A 20,177-nucleotide genomic window follows, 5' to 3' on the forward strand; every position below is an offset into this window, starting at 1 on the left:
TGAAAGAATGAGGTCGAGAGACACAGGTTTGACACCTTTCCTGTCTTGTGTTAGGATTAAAGGTGTGGAGGTACCAAAACATCCTCCACTCCACCCTGTTCCTGCCAAGTTTCAAAAGCAAATTGAGAATGTTTTCATCATTCTGAAACCAAGGGCCCCTCCAGATGGGTCTTTTATTGCAGTTCATTTGTGCAACATGTTCTTCAAACTATAACATTGCATTAGTGATGGATTTCTCCTCGTTTCATGTGTCCTGTGGTGTTTCCTACTGCATTATTACTGACTGGAGGGGCTGTGGAGCAACAGAAGTGGGACGAAAATAAACCAGGACATTAGTGGCATGAAAGGTGATGGGCTTTCAGCAGGAAGAAATGGGAAGTGCACTGATTGGAAACGAAGCAGTATGACCACCCCAATACCTCTGCACACGCAAACAGTATTCAGAGTGGAATTGTGTGTGACTGGCCCAATAGCACCATGAGCACAAATCACCCTGAACACACTATAAAAAGGACTTCTGGAGAGGTCCAGGTTTGCAATTCTGATATCAGAGAGGGGCAGGTGATGACTTACTTCCCCAATCTAAGTTTTTGTTGCATCCATCTTCAGTACAGCAAGCGGAGCTGGAGCGCAAATGTTTCCCGTCTCCTATGGTGATGGTAAAAGCATTGGCACAAGAATCATTTTTCCCACATGTATAGAATGTTGTGCTAAACTTGACCCCTGTATACCAGAAAAGGAATAAGACAAACAACATGTCAGGAGAGCTCATTTCCCAGAATCCTTCATTCTCTGCCAAACTCCACTCTGCCTTGCCCTTCCATTCTTTCCAAGTTCTCCCAAGGGAATATGGCTTGCTGGAGTACAAGCACCTCCATCTTGCTGAATTAAGCTCTGGAAGTTCCAGATCAATGGTGAAGAACCTCAGGTCTTTCTGAATCTGACCCTACAGAACCCTACAGAACCTGCCCAATCCACACCCCTTACCCACTTCATTTTCCATCCTCCTTGAGTGTGTTTGCCTGGCTGGTATATGTCATTGAAATCTGATAATGATTTCTATTTTCCTTGACCGAGTGGGAGAGGGAGAGAGAGAGAGAGAGAGAGAGAGAGAGAGAGAGAGAGATGGGTGTTTGTGGACAGAACCTAGCCTACAAAGCTAAAATTTACATTTATTTCTTTGCCTACTTTTGGTGGGCAGTGGTAAAGAAGAAAGTCCTGGCTGGTCCATTAAGTGAATGGGGTACTTCCTGTTCTGTTGTTGTTGTTGTTGTTGTTGTTGTTGTTGTTGTTGTTGTTGTTGTTGTTGTTATATTTATACCCTACCCATCTGACTGGGTTGCCCCAGCCAACATATAGAAAAACATAATAAAATATTTAAAAACTTCCCTATGCAGGGCTGTCTTCAAATGTCTTCTAAAGGTTGCATGGTTACTTAACTCCTTGGTTTGGGGGTCAGATAACTCCATACCCTCCAACATTTATCCAATGAAAATAGGGGCATCCTAAGGAAATGCAGGACATTCCAGGATCAAATCAGAAACTGGGTCAGCTTCTGTAATAGGGAAAATAGGGAAACTTGGATGGTCTGCTATCAGCTTCCAACTCCTTCTTAGTCTCAGAGTTGTCCCTTGCATAACTCAGCTGGGAGCAGAGGCATGGGGGTGAAAGTAGAATGATTTGGCTCTGCCCTTCATTGGCCTTCTTCCATACCAGTCCAAATGGGCACCAGACTCCATTGTATAGATTGTGGCACAGCATGGAGCATGCCACCAGGCAAGGCCAACATCTTCCTTACCAAACATTGTGCTCTCGTCCTTGATGACCACACAGGCATTCAAACCACTGCCACAGTCTGAAACCTCAGAACCTTCAGTTCCTTGTTTACACTTTATGGCTGGAAGAAGAAAGAAAAGGCTAAACAAAATTATATCAGAGTGAAGACATAACAAATATAATGGGAGAAGTTCTGCTGTGGCTCTATGATTGAAGGAGCCTCCCCCCCCCCCCTTTAGAGGGCAAGTAGGACAATGGGGGAGGTGAAATACCTCAGAAAAAATAAGGGGGCAGATGACAGAGATAAATATACATACAAAAGTTAAATATTTGGCAATATAGTTGATAGACAAGAATATTAAGATATTTAAAGACAATTATGAGAAAATTGAAAAAGAAATAAAAAGGAATTTATAAATTTGGGGAAGAATGAGTTTGTCATTGTTAGGAAGAATTTCAGTGACTGAGATGAAAGTATTGCCAAAAATGTTGTTTTTATTCCAATCAATCCCGGTGAGAAGCAATGCGAGCTGCTTCAAAGAATGGTAAAAATATATTTCAAAATTTATCTGTAAAGGGAAGAAACTAAGAATAAAATATAGACTACTAACAGACATCAAAGATAGAGGTGGTTTCTCTCTACCGGATTTAAGATTATATTATGAAGCATCTTGCCTCTGCTGGATCCAGGATTGGATAAAAATAAAAGATACAGATTTGCTAGATTTAGAAGGCCATGACAATAGATTTGGCTGGGATGCATATATATGGTACCATAAGGCAAAATTACATAAAAGATTTTGGAATCATATAATAAGAAATTTAGTCTTTTAAGTCTGGGAGAAATATAAAGATCTATCAGAACAAAAACAAAACAAAACACCATGGTGGCTCTCCACGCTAGAAGCAATATCTCTAAAAAAAAATTAATCTGAGGACAAATTGGTCAACATATAATCAGTTAAAATTAAAGGAATTTGTAAAAGTCAGAGAAATGGTTACAGATTGGTTACAATATTTTCAGTTAAATGAAACCTTTAAAAATGATAAAAAGAAAGGATTAAGCTATGAAGTGTCAAGATTTCAGAGAGAGATAATAGAAGACCATACCAAATTACTGTCAAAAATGTATAATCTGCTCTTGGAATGGAATACCAAAGAGGAACAGGTCAAATCTGTCATGATAAAATGGGCAAAAGATGTGGCACACAATATACAAATGATAGACTGGGAAAGGATCTGGAAGGGAGATCTGAAATTTATGGCATGTACCTCATTGAAAGAAAACCATATGAAAATGATGTATCGGTGGTATCTAACCCCGGTTAAATTAGCAAAGATTTATTGAACAAGATCAAATATATGTTGGAAATGTAAAGAAGTAGAAGGTACCTTTTATCATACGTGGTGGAAATGGAAGGTTAGATAGCAATTCCTTTCATTCTCAGCCTCCGGGTTCTCACCCAGGGTCCAAACACACTCTCAGCTCACCCACAAAAGTCTCACAATCAGAACAGCAGCCATCGATCTAGTCTCTCACTATAGACTTGCTTTTCATGGGCAAGCCCAAGGTCAATGGTAGGTCTTAGTTGTGGGATTCCCATAGGCATCTGGCTGAGAATAGGATTATAGACAATATGGACTACTGGCCTGATCCTGCAGGCTCTTCCTGTGTTTTTCTACCAAATACAGAGGTAAAGGGACCCCTGACCGTTAGGTCCAGTCACGGACGCCTCTGGGGTTGTGGCGCTCATCTTGCTTTATTGGCCGAGGGAGCCGGCGTACAGCTTCCGGGTCATGTAGTCAGCATGACTAAGCTGCTTCTGGCGAACCGTTTACCTTCCCGCTGGAGCGGTACCTATTTATCTACTTGCACTTCATGCTTTCGAACTGCTAGGTTGGCAGGAGCAGGGACCGAGCAATGGCAGCTCACCCTGTCATGGGGATTCGAACTGCTGACCTTCTGATTGGCAAGCCCTAGGCTCTGTGGTTTAACCCACAGCCCTCCTTGCTATGAGGTGCATAAAAAGCCAAAGCAACAACAGACAACTTAAAGAAAACATTACAAAAATACACAGTTACATATAAAAACATTACATTAATATAACATTACTAATATATATATAAATCAATAGCAATTCCTTTCAATCTCTCTTTTTATATATTTTTATATATAAATTTTATTAGTTTTTTTAACATATTACTTTCAACAGTAATTAAACATACTTTTACATCTTATTCATTTTTTTTGACTTCCATCATTCCTGTCTGAAAATTTTCCAATCTAATCTCTTAGTATGCATTTCTTATTTTCCCTATTACATTTTAAACTCATAATCAATATCTCTATCTTTTTCTACTTTGTAACACTTCGCATATTTCTCCTTACAAAACTTCTTGTAGTCCTACTAGCCTAATTTGTTGATTACACTTGCTCTTCAAATAATTCAACAATTCCTTTCATTCTCAGCCTCTTGGTTCTCACCCAGGGTCCAAACACACTCTCAGCTCACCCAGAAAAGTCGCAATCAGAACAGCGGCCATCGATCTAGTCTCTCACTATAGACTTGCTTTTCATGGGCAAGCCCAAGGTCAGTGGTACTTCCTCAGGCTTCCCACAGCTGTGTCCCATTCATCTGCCCTTTCCACACCCACTTCAAGGTACAGCAGATGCAGTAAGTCTCCCAGGGGGTCCAAAGCATGGGGAAAGTTTCCCTTTCTTTCTTCACCCTCTTCACCCTCTGTCCCCTCCTCGTTCTCAAGCTGGCAGATCCTCCTGTGGTAAGAAAGTTCTCTGCAAAGTTTTTAACCCCCTTAGATTAGCATCAAACGATGGCCCAGTTGATATGCCATTCCATAGTACTGGTCTTCCATTCTGTCCCTAACAGCATAGTAGGAGAATGGATGTGATCAATGATAAATAACTTACGTGGATCCACAGAGGCAACTAAGAGTGGCGAAAGAAGGCAGAGCACAAGGAGAGGCACCATGCTGTCAAAAGGTAGGGCTAAGATCATTGCTGAGTTTGACTGCTTCTTGCGCACAGATGTATGGGCAAAGGACGTTTTATAGATGGGTCTGCTGTAACATCTTTTAGGGAGTTGGTCCAATGAACCACAGTAAAAGGAGTGTTGTGTAGTGTAAATACCCATAAAGAAAATGGGCGGAGATGCCTCTCTTATTGTGCCAGGACTTCCTGGAATGAACGGTGGATTCTGACGACAAATTTGGCAAAACTGATGCCAACCTGATGCATTTCTAGCTTTAGGAATGTTTGGCATGTACCTTACATATTGTTACTTCTTCCATGTATTCCCCCCTCCTCTATGGACCCACAAGCAGACAGGCAGGGAGGAACACTCTTTTATTCTAACAACAACCCTGTGAGGTAGGTTCAGCTGAGAAATAGTGTGTAGCCCAAAGTACATCACCCAAGGAGTTTCATGGATGAGTGCAGATCTGGACCCACGTCTTCTTCCCCCTGCAATATTATCATTTATTGCCTGCTGTGTTCTGAGATTAGTACAGCCAGCTCCAGAAAACAGGGAAAGTTCAGAGAGGAGCCTCAAAACTCAAGGATGGTGAGCCTGTGGCCCTCTGGTTGTTGATATGGATGCAGTTTCCCTAACCAATAACCATGCTGGCTGGGACTGAACTGCAGTCCAGCAACACTTGGAGGGTGACAAATTCGCTATCCAGGCTCAAGTTCAAAAAGTTTGAGGAACACTTCTCTCTCAAGCCTCATCTGGTGATGATCCTATCCAGCAGCAACATAGTGGGACTGTATAGAAGGACTATATGGTAGAAGGTGTCTCATCCCCTTGAGAGTGATGGCGCTCTTAGCTCTGCTCCTGAAGATTGTTGTTGGTTTGTGTGTGTGTCAGAGGGGGCAAATTGCTCTGAAGATTGGGGGCAGGCGATGACACACGCATGATGTCAAGATATCGGGAGGAGTCAGGGGGTGGTGTCAGGTGTCATGGAATCCGATCCCCACCCCCACCCCCCACAGTAGGCTGCCAGGAATAGATAGGACAGGGATAGTTCCTACCAATGTTTTTTATTCGATGTTCACAGAAAGAGGCTTAGAAATGCAGCCTCTTGGAGTTACGGTGTTGCTCTGAGTAATCTCCACCCCACTTCTCTCCTCAATCGTCAACAACAACACCACCTTACGGTGCCCGCTTAGGGCCATTTCAATGCTCGCTGGGTTCTGCTTCCCCCTCCTCCTCTTCCTTTCCCAACTTTGCCTCTTGTCTGCCTTTGAGCCTCCTCAAACAACTATTGTAAATCTATACTGTCTTCCTCTTCTCTGGAAGGTTCAGGAGGGGGAGGTGGTCTTCACCATTCCTCCCAGTCCTGACATGTGGAGGCAAATGCAGCGGCAGTGCGGATTCAATGGCCAGCGGTTCCTCCTCTCTCACGTTCAGCCTTCTCCCCCTCCTCCCTCCGCTGCCACTGGATGGGTGTTGCTTCCCCCTCCTTCCCCTCCGCAGCAGGAGGAGGAGCCAGCCACTGAAGCCGAACCACACGTGGCTCTGTGCTCAGTCTCCTCTGCCCCCTAATTGTTTTGAACATTGGGGGGGTCACCCACCAAAATATGGGGCACCCAGAAGGTCAGGGGCCCTAGGATTTGGCAGCCCTGGTGTGTGTGTGTGTGTGTGTGTGTGTGTATGTGTGGAGTCGTTTTGGGGTGGGATTGCATTTTATTGAAGCAAAAGACAGGCAGAACCATGAGTGACATCGGCTGGGCCAGGGGCTGGACAGAGGAATAGTGGTGGACACCACCTCCCTAGCCTGAACCTTCCAGAGAAGAAGAAGACCGTAAAGATTTACAACAGTGGTTTGTGGGGGGGGGGGTCATAGCTCAGAGGAGGATGAAAGGCAAAGTTGGGAAATTATGGGAGAAGAGGAGGAGGCAGAGCTGGAGCAGCTGGATTACATGTTATCACTAGAAAGCATTCCAGACCCCCCTTCTCCCAGAACCTGGCAGGCATTGAAAATAGGAGACCAAAGGGCTCGGAGACAAATGACCCTAAGTGGCCACCGTAAGGTGGGTGGTGCTGATGACGATTGAGGAAGTTGAGAAAAGAGGCTGCATTTCTAAGCCTCTCTGTGTGAATATTGAATAAAAGCCATTGGTAAGAACTTTCCTTGTTTCATCTATTCCTGGCAGACTTCTGTGGGGGGGTCAGATTCCCTGAAGACTGACAGGCTGTGACTTCAAGAACATGTGCTTGAGCTGGCTTTTCCCTCCTCCTTCCCATTGCTTTTTCTGCATGTGATGTGTATTTTTAGGGTGTGAAGCTGGAATGCAGAGGAACCATCTTAGTCATGATTTTTATAGTCCACTGTTTTGGCTAAAGGCCAAGGTATAAATTCCATAAGCAAACAAATAAATTTCCACCAGCCATTTTTTGGATCATCTGGTCAGGTACGTGACATATCTACCCACTTCCTGCTTGGCAGCCAAACCAGGAAGTTTGTTGGGTCTTTCATGGGCTGCTGTCTCTGGCTGTGTTTTCCCCTCAGTGTGACGTATGTTACCAACCCCTAGATGAAACTAAGGGCTTATTCTCACTTCCCCTTGTCCTACTGCTTTCCCCGCTCAATTGGAGCAAATGACAATTTGGGCTTTTTTCCAGATGGATGTTTGTTGCGTGGACAGGCAGAGTCCCCAGATCCCGCGTGGTCCCCCCCCCCCGTCATGTGGAATAACGACTCAAGACAACGTGCTATGGGATTAAATTGGCCACAAATTTATTAAATTTCAAATGTGGGTAGACCTTGGCTCAGGCATTGGGCGTTCTCCCTCCCCAGTCCCCAGCCGGGGACCCAGGGAGCATCAGGGTTTATCCAGTGTGGGGGGGGATGGGCCGGCTCTGGAGAACATATGTTCAAGCAGAGATAGCCGCCCCCGTTACGCCGCCATCGCAGGGGAGAGCAATGGCGACCTTTCAGCGTACGGTCAAAGCCTCCCTTCAGAAACCCCTTTAACGGGGAACCCTGGTATCGCCGCCACAAAGAGGAAGATGGACTAAAGGATTCCGCCCAAGGCCTGATACCGCCAAAGTTGTGACGTTTTGCTACGGGAAAGGCGAAACCTGCCAATGCAGGGAAATTCCTTTCTGGCCCTTTAACAGCAACCTTAACGTAGCAGCGCCCGCATACCTGTGAAGAAAAGTTAACCTGCAAAAGAAGACATTAACTGAGGGTGGGTAGGGTGGGAGAAGCTCTGGAGCCAAGTGAGGATTCCCAGGTAAGATCCTCCCTCTATTGTGTGGGCAGGTAATCCCTCCCCTACCTGGCCTGGTCTCCTTGGCAACGCTTCCCCCAGGCGGGATTGGACAACTGACTGAGGTAGGCGGAGACCTCCAGGTATCCCACCTGAGGGAAGGCAAAGCCAAGCTTATGCTGTTGGAGCCACTCCAGATCTAAGGGCTGCACGCGTCCACGCAAAGGGCGCCCCACGTGTTAGGTGGGGAGCGGTCATTCTGATTGAGCACTAAAGAGCAGGTTTTCCATGCAAATGGAGAGGGGTAAGGGGACGACCACTCAGACCACTTGGACCCAGGCTTTCTAGGCAGGGAACAAGCAGGAATGTGGATGAGCCTTAAAGCCATGATTGCACAGTAAGTTTCCCCCAAAGATTTCCAGGAGTGGTAGTTTGTTAAAGGTGCTGAGAGTTGTTAGGAGACCCCTTGTTAAGACGTGGAGAGTCCTCCCCTCCGTTTGGTAACTTAGAATCATAGAATCATAGAGTTGGAAGAGACCACAAGGGCCATCGAGTCCAAAGCCCTGCCAAGCAGGAAACACCATCAGAGCACTCCTGACATATGGTTGTCAAGCCTCTGCTTAAAGACCTCCAAAGAAGGAGACTCCACCACACTCCTTGGCAGCAAATTCCACTGTCGAACAGCTCTTACTGTCAGGAAGTTCTTCCTAATGTTTAGGTGGAATCTTCTTTCTTGTAGTTTGGATCCATTGCTCCGTGTCCGCTTCTCTGGAGCAGCAGAAAACAACCTTTCTCCCTCCTCTATGTGACATCCTTTTATATATTTGAACATGGCTATCATATCACCCCTTAACCTCCTCTTCTCCAGGCTAAACATGCCCAGCTCCCTTAGCCGTTCCTTGTAAGGCATTGTGGTGCCCAGAACTGGACACAGTACTCCAGGTGAGGTCTGACCAGAGCAGAATACAGTGGCACTATTACTTCCCTTGATCTAGATGCTATACTCCTATTGATGCAGCCCAGAATTGCATTGGCTTTTTTAGCTGCCGCATCACACTGTTGGCTCATGTCAAGTTTGTGGTTAACCAAGACTCCTAGATCCTTTTCACATGTACTGCTCTCAAGCCAGGTGTCACCCATCTTGTATTTGTGCCTCTCATTTTTTTTGTCCAAGTGCAATACTTTACATTTCTCCCTGTGGTGGGAATGGGTGATTGGCAGATAATTCCCACCACCCTTCTGAGTAATACCCCATCCCACCTTCTCACCATATAGAAGGTTCTGGTGACTTCTGTTTCAGTGTATCTGAAGAAGTGTGCATGCACACGAAAGATCATACCTAGAACTAACTTAGTTGGTCTTTAAGGTGCTACTGGAAGGAATTTTTTGTTTTGTTGTTGTTGTTTAGTCATTTAGTCGTGTCTGACTCTTCGTGACCCCGTGGACCAGAGCACGCCAGTCACTCCTGTCTTCCACAGCCTCCCGCAGTTTGGTCAAACTCATGCTGGTAGCTTCAAGAACACTATCCAACCATCTCGTCCTCTGTCGTCCCCTTCTCCTTGTGCCCTCCATCTTTCCTAACATCAGGGTCTTTTCCAGGGAGTCTTCTCTTCTCATGAGGTGGCCAAAGTATTGGAGCCTCAGCTTCACGATCTGTCCTTCCAGTGAGCACTCAGGGCTGATTTCCTTCAGAATGGAGGGGGTTTGATCTTCTTGTAGTCCATGGGACTCTCAAGAGTCTCCTCCAACACCATAATTCAAAAGCATCAATTCAATGGCGATTAGCCTTCTTTATGGTCCAGCTCTCACTTCCATACATCACTACTGGGAACTACAGCTCCCTAAATTTTGGGGGGAGACAATGGGTGTTTGGCATCATAGTAGTTCAGGAGTGGCTTGGACTGGCACCATTGAGAAAGGGATGAAGACAGTGGCCTGTGCCTGAGAGAGTCTCTCCTTTGACAAAGGATTTATTGATTGTCCAATTCATGGGGAATCGTTCTCCAACCCTGATGCAGACCTCCTTACTCCTGTCACAGAAAGCTGAGCTGCAGTATGTCCCTGGATCTTGAATTCAGGCCATTCCTCTAGATTCAGAGATCGACTCCTAAAACAGAAGTTGCCCGTATCACAGTCCCCTGGCTTTGTTGCAAATGCAAACAGGGTTGTAGCCTTTGGCACAGTCAGCCTCTGACATTGGCCTCACTGGGCACCTACTGAAGCCCACACCCCACTTGCAGTCCCCTGACTAGCTCTATGCATGATAGTCAGATGATTGTTGTTCTGGGTGGGGTTTCAGTCCCTCTGGTGCAGCAGCTAAGAAGCTTGAGAATAGGGACAGGGAAGACATCCCATTCAACTTGTACCTCAATTTCTGCCGTGTGGTAACAAGTTTCTAGGGGGTTCCAGGCACTCACCCAAGATTTGTGTTTTTCCATTGGAAAATCAGGACACAGCAGAGTCTGCAATGTCTTAGAAATATGGTTTATTTACACATATTTGACCTAAAACCTTCAGTGGAGGAAGTGCAGAATATGACACCCCAAGAGTATATATTGTTGTTCCTCTCATAGCTATAGAAAACTTGTCTCCTAAGCATTAACCAATCATGTCCCCCAGTCTCTCAGTGCAGCCTCTCCCAGCCAGCATACATGGAGTTCTGCTTACTTCCTCCTTCTTGCTTCCAGAACTCCTAGCCAAAACCCCTGTGTCAAAGGATGCCCTCCTTTCCTACAGAGACATCACACACCCCTGTTCCCCTGGCAACCTTTCTCTGTGTGTGGCAGATCCTTCTGCTTGGTCAGTGACTTCCTTTGAGTGGCTAATGGATGTCCATCAGCACCATGGTTTCTTCAATGATCTGCCATCACCAGGCTGGCCTCATGAGCAAGTTCTCTGGTGCTATTCCCAGTCCTTTCTAAGTCCAGGAATCCATGGGTTTCCTCCAACTCTGACACATCACAGGATGTAGAGACTATGGGGAGTCTGCCCACCTCCCCCTTCGTAACAGTAGTTTCCAAAACAATCCACAAACCAAAAGAAAGCAGCATCATTCAAAATTGACACTTCTCTGAATATTGCAATGTGGTTTGAAATATTGAAAAGATACATTTTCTATATACATGTTAGATATTGCTTCAGTGGAATCATGATGTTATTATTCATAGCATCGTCTATTTCTCTAGATAACCATTTCTCCATTCAACATTATTTTCGTTTGTTGTGGGCCATATGGTGTCAAACAGGCAAGTGTGTGTGTGTGTGTGTGCATTTGTATCCCTCATTTTTATTGTTATATCTAGCGAAATAAAATAATGAAAAATTGGGGGGAAATAATTTGTACCCACACTCCCAATATCAGTAATAATAAAAAAAAATTAGCGATTGTGAACAATATGACCCAAATTTGCATTTTGTGGGTATGTCCACTTTTATTTTAATTCTTTCTTTCTTTCTTTCTTTCTTTCTTTCTTTCTTTCTTTCTTTCTTTTTATCTCATGGATTTGTATAACCTTTCTTAAATAATAATATAAAAACATTTTTTTTAAAAAAAATGTAAGGTGCTCATTGTTGCAGGATCACATTGGAAGTTTTCCAGTGCCTCATCAGAATCCAAGATTTGCATGAAGAAATGGGGGTGGGAGTTTAGTAATTGTGTGGGGGTAGGAAAAGGTAGCTGGGGGGGGATAATGTAGATGTTTGTGTGTTTCTATGCTATGCAAATACTTTAGAGCAATACAAACTAGAAAATGTAGCATACAGATCTTTACCCATCCCTCTAACCACCCCACTTCTTCTTCTTAAAAAAATATATATATTAAAGATTTTCTACATTTGATTTTGACTTTTGGTTATCTAATTCATTTTAAATGAGATTCCACTCTTATTTATATACAATAATTTCGGACATAGCTAAGGGGTGCTTCTGTTTTGTTTTTTGTCTTTTGGTCCCAGAATGGCCGAATAACTTTTTGAATCAATACAGTGGTACCTCAGGTTAAGAACTTTATTCATTCTGGAGGTCTGTTCTTAACCCAGCCATGCAAGGAGTCTTTGGTTGGGACCTTCCCTTCATTAAATTATTGTTGACAACCATCTGGAAGAAACAAACAAAACCATTTTTGGACTCAATATTCTTTATTGGGCCTGCAATCTTTCATCCAGAAAACAGTATTGAACCCCTAAAACACACTTGGGGGAGGAGGGAGACATATTGTGGTACCCAAGTGAGGATGAGGAAAAAATACAATTTTGTCTGCATGTTAATGAGAAACTAACTCATTTGCACTTCCCAGTCCAATATGCAAACTAAAACTCAGTTACACTTATTTCACATTTCTCAGAATTTTGCAGTGTAGTTCTTCAACCAAACAGTTTATACGAATATGCATTTTTGTGGGGAAAGTGCCTAAAGTGCATATTTTAGTGATATTAACATATATACACATATATATGGCTTGCCAATCAGAAGGTCGGCGGTTCGAATCCCAGCGACGGGGTGAGATCCCGTTGCTCGGTCCCTGCTCCTGCCAACCTAGCAGTTTGAAAGCACAAAGTGCAAATAAATAAATGGGTACCGCTCTGGCAGGAAGGCAAACAGCGTTTCCGTGTGCTGCTCTGGTTCACCAGAAGCGGCTTAGTCATGCTGGCCACATGACCCAGAAGCTGTACACCGGCTCCCTCAGCCAGTAAAGCAAGATGAGCACCGCAATCCCAGAGTCGGTCACAAGTGGACCTAATGGCCAGGGGTCCCTTTACCTTTACATTTAACATATATACAAATGCATTATATTAGGGGGAAATGCTAGCAAAACCCTATATTAGCCAAACTGCAAGTACAAATTGTGTTTATTAGGAGAAATGCATGCTAAAATGTGGGTGGATTTTCAATAGTTGTTTTTTTAATGCAGATTTATGTGAGGGAAGTGCATACATTCATGATAATAACATTTCTAATATCATAAAAATTATAAAAAAAGGCAATGCTGGTAAAACTGCATGTACAAATTGTGTTAACCAGGAAACATTCAAGCTAAAACATGGACAGATTTTCAATAGCTTTATTTTTTAAAAAAGCAAATTGCTGTAGAAATGTGGAGAAGTGAATTTAATGTTCTTTTAAAAAATGAGAAACCTAAGAGCACTGGAAGTGACAGATTTGTCCATTCCTTTGCCTAGCTGAATGGTGTGGAGAGAGAGTTTAGGAGAAGAACTTCATGAAGAGAATGCTGGAGACACTGGGTAGAAGAAGAAGGAAGGAATTCTTCCCCAAGATATGGTGAGTGCAAGCCTCTGATGTTGTTTTGGTACTTGTGGCTGGCTTTTGAGTTACTCCTGATTTTTGAGTTGTAGCTGATGCAGGAGTTGGAGGTTTTGCAGTAGTCGGGGGAGTGTCACACGATATTTCATCCATTTTGTAGGGGATTCCTCCAATTTTCAATTCAAAGTCCTTTACACCGCACATATTGCTTGTTCCGCAACCCAGCAGGATGAACTTCCTGGCACCTGCAGGTAGACATGTTGATCAACAGCAGGAATTAGTGAAGCCTGCTCTAGTAGAACAAATGGGGCATGGCCCCTTCAACATCAGTCTGCCCTCAGCCACCCCTCGGCCCCACAACCAGTCTTGACCACCAGCTTCCTCCTCCTGAGTCTCAGTGTTGCCCCTTGTAGAATGGAGCAGGGAAGAGGACGGGGACCATACCAGAGTCAGTTTACTCTGCTTGTCAGGGGCTCCTCCCATGCCTATTGGCAATGGTCCAATACCAAAGGCACTGGCTTGGGCCTAATATTGTGTGGGACCAGCGTCGCACCACATGGATGATGTCACGAGCCTAGGACGTCTCACACGTGTACCACGCCTAGGACATCACACATGCAATGCGCATCACACATGCGACACCAGGAGGTGGTTGAGTGCCACGCAGCTTCAATGGCTGCGGTTCTACCTCTCTCATGCTTGGGAGGAACCACTGATGCTGCATCATGCTCGTCACTCAGAGGATAAAGATGTCTTTATGTTGAGCATGCGAAATAGGTGGTTTTTGCTCCACCCACTTCTGATTCTGCTCCACCCATCACTGGCATCTAAGAAGGGAATTTATTTAGTTATTGAATTCATATCCTACCCTCCCTCTCAAAAGAGCCTGGGGCAGTGAACATAGGCATAATTTATTTTTATTATTGTTGTTGTTGCTGTTTGTTTTTTTAAAAAATCACCTTCTGTCTGAAAAAGGGACCCCACCTTTACCCCTCGTAACTCAAGGTGGCATATTTGGTTCTCACAACCATCACTGCCCTATTTTATGTTCACAATGTGGCTTGCATGGACTCCAACTGAGCCTCTTTCCTATACCAGGCCTCAGCTACAGCTCCATTCCCAGTATGCATTTCCAATAATAAGCATATTACTTATTCTTCCGTGCCAAGTGTTTCTCTGTGTGACTGAATCAAGGTAAGCCTCCTCTCCTAACAAGTATTCAGAAGCTGAAAGCCTCCAAGCTGTGTGCTAAGTCTGCATATCAATCAATAGTATTCAGAATCATCTGGTAAAACACAGGCCTCTTGGCTAATAGGCATTGGCAGCCTTATCCTTCAAAAATATTTCTAATACATTTTTGAAGGCCATCCAGTGTGGTGGCCATGATCCCTAGATCTCATGGGACCAATTCCCATCATTTAACTATGCACTGGGCAAAGAAATATTTTCTTTTGGTCATCAAGAATGTTCCAACATTTAGCTTGATTGAATGGTCCCAAGTTCTACTCAAATGAAAAGGACTTATGTGAATGGGCCCAGATTCAATCACACACTCATGACACTTTAGCACTCCAAAGAACGATGCACACATGCCATTAGCACCTTATCATGGGTGCAATCCCACCATGCTCTGGTACAGCACCTGTTCATTTCAATGATGCTCGCACCAGAGAACACCCTGGGAGATTGTTCCCCAAGAGTCAGGGCTGCAAGTCTCTTGCTCAGCCGCCTGAGATAGTTATCTCATCTTGCCTGATGGTTGGTCCACCTCTAGATCCTCCAGAGGCAGCATTCCCCTCCCACCCGCTCTCCCCACCCCATGGAATCCCTCCTCCTCCCTTGCTAAGTCCCTTCAGGGTTACCAGAGCTTCCTGTTGCATTGATGCAACTGTTTTGAGCATCTCTGCATGAGACTGATCTATTCGCGCAATCATTCATCGTCTGAGCATAACATCCAATTGGACAAGTGTACCCATTCTCAGTCCAAGTAGTTGGAAGAGCTAGGAAGCAAAGCAGAAAGAAGCAAATTGTCATATATGGAAAGTTTTTACCTAAGAATCTCCGAAGAGCCCCGCTGGATCATTGACAGGCCTGTTTCACACAGACACAGCAGCCGCAGCCTTCCTGATGCATTCACACAACCACCCACTGAGTCCTCCCCCCCACCAGCTCTTTGTTAGCATATTCTTTGTCAGAATGAAAGAATGGGGTCTAGAAACACAGGTTTGACACCTTTCCTGTCTTGTGTTAGGATGAAAGGTGTGGAGGGACTAAAACTTCCTCTACTCCACGCTGTTCCTGCCAAGTTTCGAAAGCAAATTGTGGCTGTTTTCATCATTCTGAAACCGAGGCCCCACCAGACTTTTATTGCGGGTTCATTTGTGCAACATGTTCTTCAAACTATAACACTGCATTGGTGATGGATTTCTCCTGGTTTCATTTGTCCTGTGGTGTTTCCTACTGCATTATTATTGACTGGAGGGGCTGTGGAGCAACAGAAGTGGGCCGAAAATAAACCAGGACATTTGTGGCATGAGAGGGGATGGGCTTTCAGCAGGAAGTGATGGGATGTGCACGCATTGGAAATGAAGCAGTATGACCACCCCAATACCTCTGCACATGCAAACAGTATTGAGAGTGGAATTGTGTGTGACTGGCCCAATAGCCTCATGGGCACAAATCATCCTGAATGCACTATAAAAAGGACTTCTGGAGGGGTCCAGGTTTGCAATTCTGATATCAGAGGGGCAGGTGACGACTTACCTCCCCACTCTAAGTCTTTGTTGCACCCATCTTCAGCACAGCAAGCAGAGCTGTGGTGCAAATATCTCCCGTCTCCTACGGTGATGGCAAAAGCATTGGCGCAAGAATTTCTTTTTCCACAATCATAGAATTTTGTATTGAAGCTGACACCTATTTACCGGAAGAGAAAAAAGACAAATGGTCAGGAAAGCCCATTCCCCAGAATCCTTCACTCTCTGCCTAACTCCATTGTCTCTGCTCTGCCTTCCCCTTCCATCTGTTCCAAGTTCTCCTAAGGGTATATGGCTTGCTGGAGTACAAGCGCCTCCATCTTGCTGAAGTAAGCTTTGGAAGTTCCAGATCAGTGGTGAAGAACCTCAGGACTGCGGACCAAAGACAACCTCTTTCTGTATCTGACCCTTCAGAACCAGCCCAATCTACACCCCTTACCAACTTCATTTTACATCCTCCTTGAGTGTCTTGGCCTGGCTGGTATTTGTCATTGAAATCTGACAATGATTCTTGTTTTCCTTGACTGGATGGAAGATAGAGAGAGAGATGGGTGTTTGTGTGCAGAACCTAGCCTATCAAGCTAAAATTTACATTTATTGCTTTGCCCACTTTTGCTTATGACCCTGCCCAGTCAGGTGTGTGGCCCTCAAAACAGAATGTGGCCCTCAGCTTAAAAGGGAATTCTGCTCTAGAACACTGGAGCATGCCACCAGGTAAGGCCAACATCTTTCTTACCAAACATTGTGCTCTCGTCCTTGATGACCACGCAGGCATCCAAACCACTGGCACAGTCTGAAACCACAGAACCTTCAATTCCTTGTTGACACTTAAGGGCTGGAAGAAGAAAGTAAAGGCTGAACAAAATTACTGTATATCAGAGTGAAGACATAACAAATATAATGGAAGAAGTTCTGCTGTGGCTCTATAATTGGAGCACCCCCCCCCCTTGAGAGGACAATTAGGACAATGGGAGAGGTGAAATACCTCAGAAAAAATAAGGGGGCAGATGACGGAGATAAATATACATACAAAATTAAATATTTGGGAATATAGTTGATAGACAAGAGTATTAACATATTTAAAGACAATTATGAGAAAATTTGAAAAAGAAATAAAAAGGAATTTAGAAATTTGGGGAAGAACTAGGAAGCAAAGAAGAAAAAGCATATTGTCATCATATTGAAATGAATGAATTCCTATGCCCCACAAATAACCCAGAGATGCATTTTAAATAAAAGCACACATTCTACTCATGTAAAAACACCAGGCAGGCCCCACAAATAACCCAGAAATGCTTTTTAAATAAAAGGTCACATTCTACTCATGTAAAAACACACTGATTCCCGGACTGTCCGTGGGCTGTACGAGCCGCAGCCACAAAGAACACACAGAGTACATATCCAAACTCTGCCATTAAAATTCCAGTCTGGAGTTCTTCCTTGGCACACAGTTAAAACCATAAGAAAGCATAAGAATGCACAAAGCACCTTGTCCGCTCCCTTTCTTTCTTGGCTGTTGTAAGGATTCTCAAGCTTCTAAGAAAACATTCAGCTACCTTCAAAAAGCCAAGCCCAGTTCTTTTGGCAGCTGATTGATTGTAGCCAATAACATATGTCAGTCCAGAAGTACCTCTTGATTCATGCCAATTGTCCGAATTAAGGAGGAACCAACCACAAATCATGCCAGAGATGGAGGCTTGTCCATGGCAAAGACACTCCCAGGTTGCACCCACTCTGCCTTTCAAGTTGGCAGACACGGGCTTGAGCAGCACAGTGGGGTCCCATGAGCTCCCCCGATCCCACTGGGGACCATTGCCAATAAATCCTGGCTTTCCCCTGCCTGAATGGCAGCATGGAGCTACTGGCATTGAGTTTGTGATGTAGCCAGAAACCTACATGGATTTATCTAATCCTGCTTTCGTTCCATCTAACGCAGTACACACCACCCAACCTTGTGGCAGTGAGTTTTAGAAGGTGGCTATGGATTGTTGTGCAAGAGGAAGCACTTCTTTCATCAGGCCTAAACTGATTGCTAATTGTCTTAATTGGATGGCTCAAGTCAGGAATGAGTCTGTGTGGCCCTCCAGATGTTGTTGGGACTACAATTCCTATCATCTCTGACAATGGCACATCCTGGTCATCATTAGAGATCCTTTCCAAAAATTACACTCATACAATGTTCTCCCTGGAATCTGGACTTCCAAATTACCTGTTCTTCCTCCCAAAATGAAAAAAGATCTGTTGGGAATTTTCCATTGTTCCATTTTTATTTTTTTAAAAGATTATTCCTTTATATCACTTGGATTATAAACTACTAAAGATTATAGCAGCATACAGCCATAAAACTTTAACAATAAACAGTTCCAACAGTTCTCAGAAATGAAATCAAATATGCATCCTTCAGGAACGTCAGCAAAAAATAGAATAGAATAAAATAAAGGTTTTAGCTCGACAAAATGTGTACCATGTCGGAAAGTGTCTAACTATTCTTCATGCATTGCCGCCAGTACATGCAGCATCACGGGGGGGGGGGGCGGAACACACCCCATAGATGGTTGCAGTGAATGGGCAGCGATATAGACAATACTAGCCTATTCCTTGGAGGAAAGCCTGCCAATCAAACTGGTAGCTGTGGTGCCAGCATGGAAGCATGGTTGGAAGCATGGAGTTATCTTTGGATGGCACTGAGACATGGTGATGGAAAGGTGGGGATTCTACAGATGCCTCAGCAGGAGCATGGAATGGGGAACTGCATGACTCCAATTTCATGGTCACTCCAGCCCAGACCTGATCAGGTAAGCATCTTCACATGCTGCTACTGTGAACTTAAGATGCACAGCTGATATTTGCATGCAGTATGGAGATGGTGTACTGCAAGCACCCATTTTCTCTGGCATAATTTCTGCCAGTCCCAGTTCCGCCTGCAGCATGTTGAGTTTGTTGAGAAAGCCAAGAGAAGGACAACTGGGAGCAGGAAACTATCGAGGCAATAGCATTAGGCTGGTTAGATGTCAGGCAGCATAGCTACCCATCCAAAATATGCATCTTGGGTGGTAGTCCTACTCAGAGTAGACCCATTGAAGTTAGTGGACATAATTTAGGTTCATTTGTTGTGATAGATATACTCTGAGCAGGACTTAGCTGAATAAAACTCACTGCATATTTGAGCCACTGCTTTTAAAATTTACAGCGGGCTTAACAGTTGTTCTAACAGCAGCAGTTTGATCTCCAGACATATTACTACCAGTTTCCTTGTTGCCAAATCCACCCACTGAAGTGCTAGTCTTGAAGTCCAAACACAGACACTAGCCCTTGATTGGTGTATTGATTATTGAATTTCTATACCAATTAAAAATATCTCAAAAAATCTGAGGCAAAAACAGACAAACAAAATATTACAAAAGCACACATTAATTTTGTTACATTAATCCAAAATTACACACACACATTCATTTTCCTTCTGACACACCCTTACCCTTACCCTCCGGGTTCTCACCCAGGGTCCAAACAAACTCTCAACAAACCCATAAAAGTCTCACAACTAAAAGAATTTCTGGGAACAGCAGATATCACCCTAGTCTCTCACTCTAGAATTGCTTTTTTATGGGCAGGCCCAAGAAGGACAGTTTTTAACCCTCCTAGATTAGCATCAGATGATGGCACAGTTGATATGTCATTTCAACGTCCTGGCCTTCCATTTTGTCCCTAACAGCATAGTAGGAGAATGGATGTGATAAATAACTTACGTGGATCCTGAGAGGCAACTAAGAGTGGCGAAAGAAGGCAGAGAACAAGGAGAGGCACCATGATGTCAAAAGGTATGGCTAGGGACAAGGCTGAGCTTGAGTGCTTCTGGTGCCCAAATTTATGCGGAGAGGGCATTTTATAGATAACGTCTGCAATAACGTAACTGAGGCAGTTGCTCCAATGAAATGCAGTAATTGTGTAGTATAAATACCTGTAAAGCAACTGGGTGGAGATGCCCGTCTTATTGTGTTGTGCAATGCATTCCTAGGGTGCAAGGACTTCCTGGAATGAATGGTGGATTCTGACAATAAAATTTATGGCAAACTTGATGCACGATGCAAACCTTTAGGTCCGTTTGACACACATCTTACATATTATTTGACACACATCTCACATCTTCAGATATCTC

General features: G+C 44.2%; 2 protein-coding genes across 2 annotated transcripts in view; both read right to left on the minus strand.

The window, feature by feature from the left end:
• LOC310851730 (phospholipase A2 inhibitor 25 kDa subunit-like) overlaps positions 1-20,177 on the minus strand; it is a 1,159,037-nt gene that overhangs the window by 243,926 nt on the left and 894,934 nt on the right. The window lies entirely within an intron of this gene.
• LOC310851729 (phospholipase A2 inhibitor gamma subunit B-like) lies at positions 13,053-16,857 on the minus strand. Its single transcript, XM_083754392.1, has 4 exons — positions 16,758-16,857; positions 16,032-16,181; positions 15,131-15,268; positions 13,053-13,513 (listed from the first exon to the last, which is right to left on the minus strand). Exons 1-4 carry the CDS (start codon positions 16,762-16,764, stop codon positions 13,209-13,211), a joined length of 600 nt encoding a protein of 199 aa, XP_083610518.1. The 5' UTR covers positions 16,765-16,857; the 3' UTR covers positions 13,053-13,208.

The sequence above is a fragment of the Podarcis gaigeae genome (assembly GCF_964106915.1).
Source record: "Podarcis gaigeae genome assembly, chromosome: 8".
NCBI classification, from domain to species: Eukaryota; Metazoa; Chordata; class Lepidosauria; order Squamata; family Lacertidae; genus Podarcis; species Podarcis gaigeae.

What these genes read in the sequence shown, in the direction of transcription:
- LOC310851729 (XM_083754392.1), bottom strand. An exon ending in CAAAGACTTAGAGTGGGGAG is followed by an intron (nt 15,269 to 16,031) that starts GTAAGTCGTCAC and finishes TTTGCTTCCTAG; the next exon opens with CTCTTCCAACTACTTGGACT. An exon ending in CAATGCAACAGGAAGCTCTG is followed by an intron (nt 13,514 to 15,130) that starts GTAACCCTGAAG and finishes GTCTACCTGCAG; the next exon opens with GTGCCAGGAAGTTCATCCTG.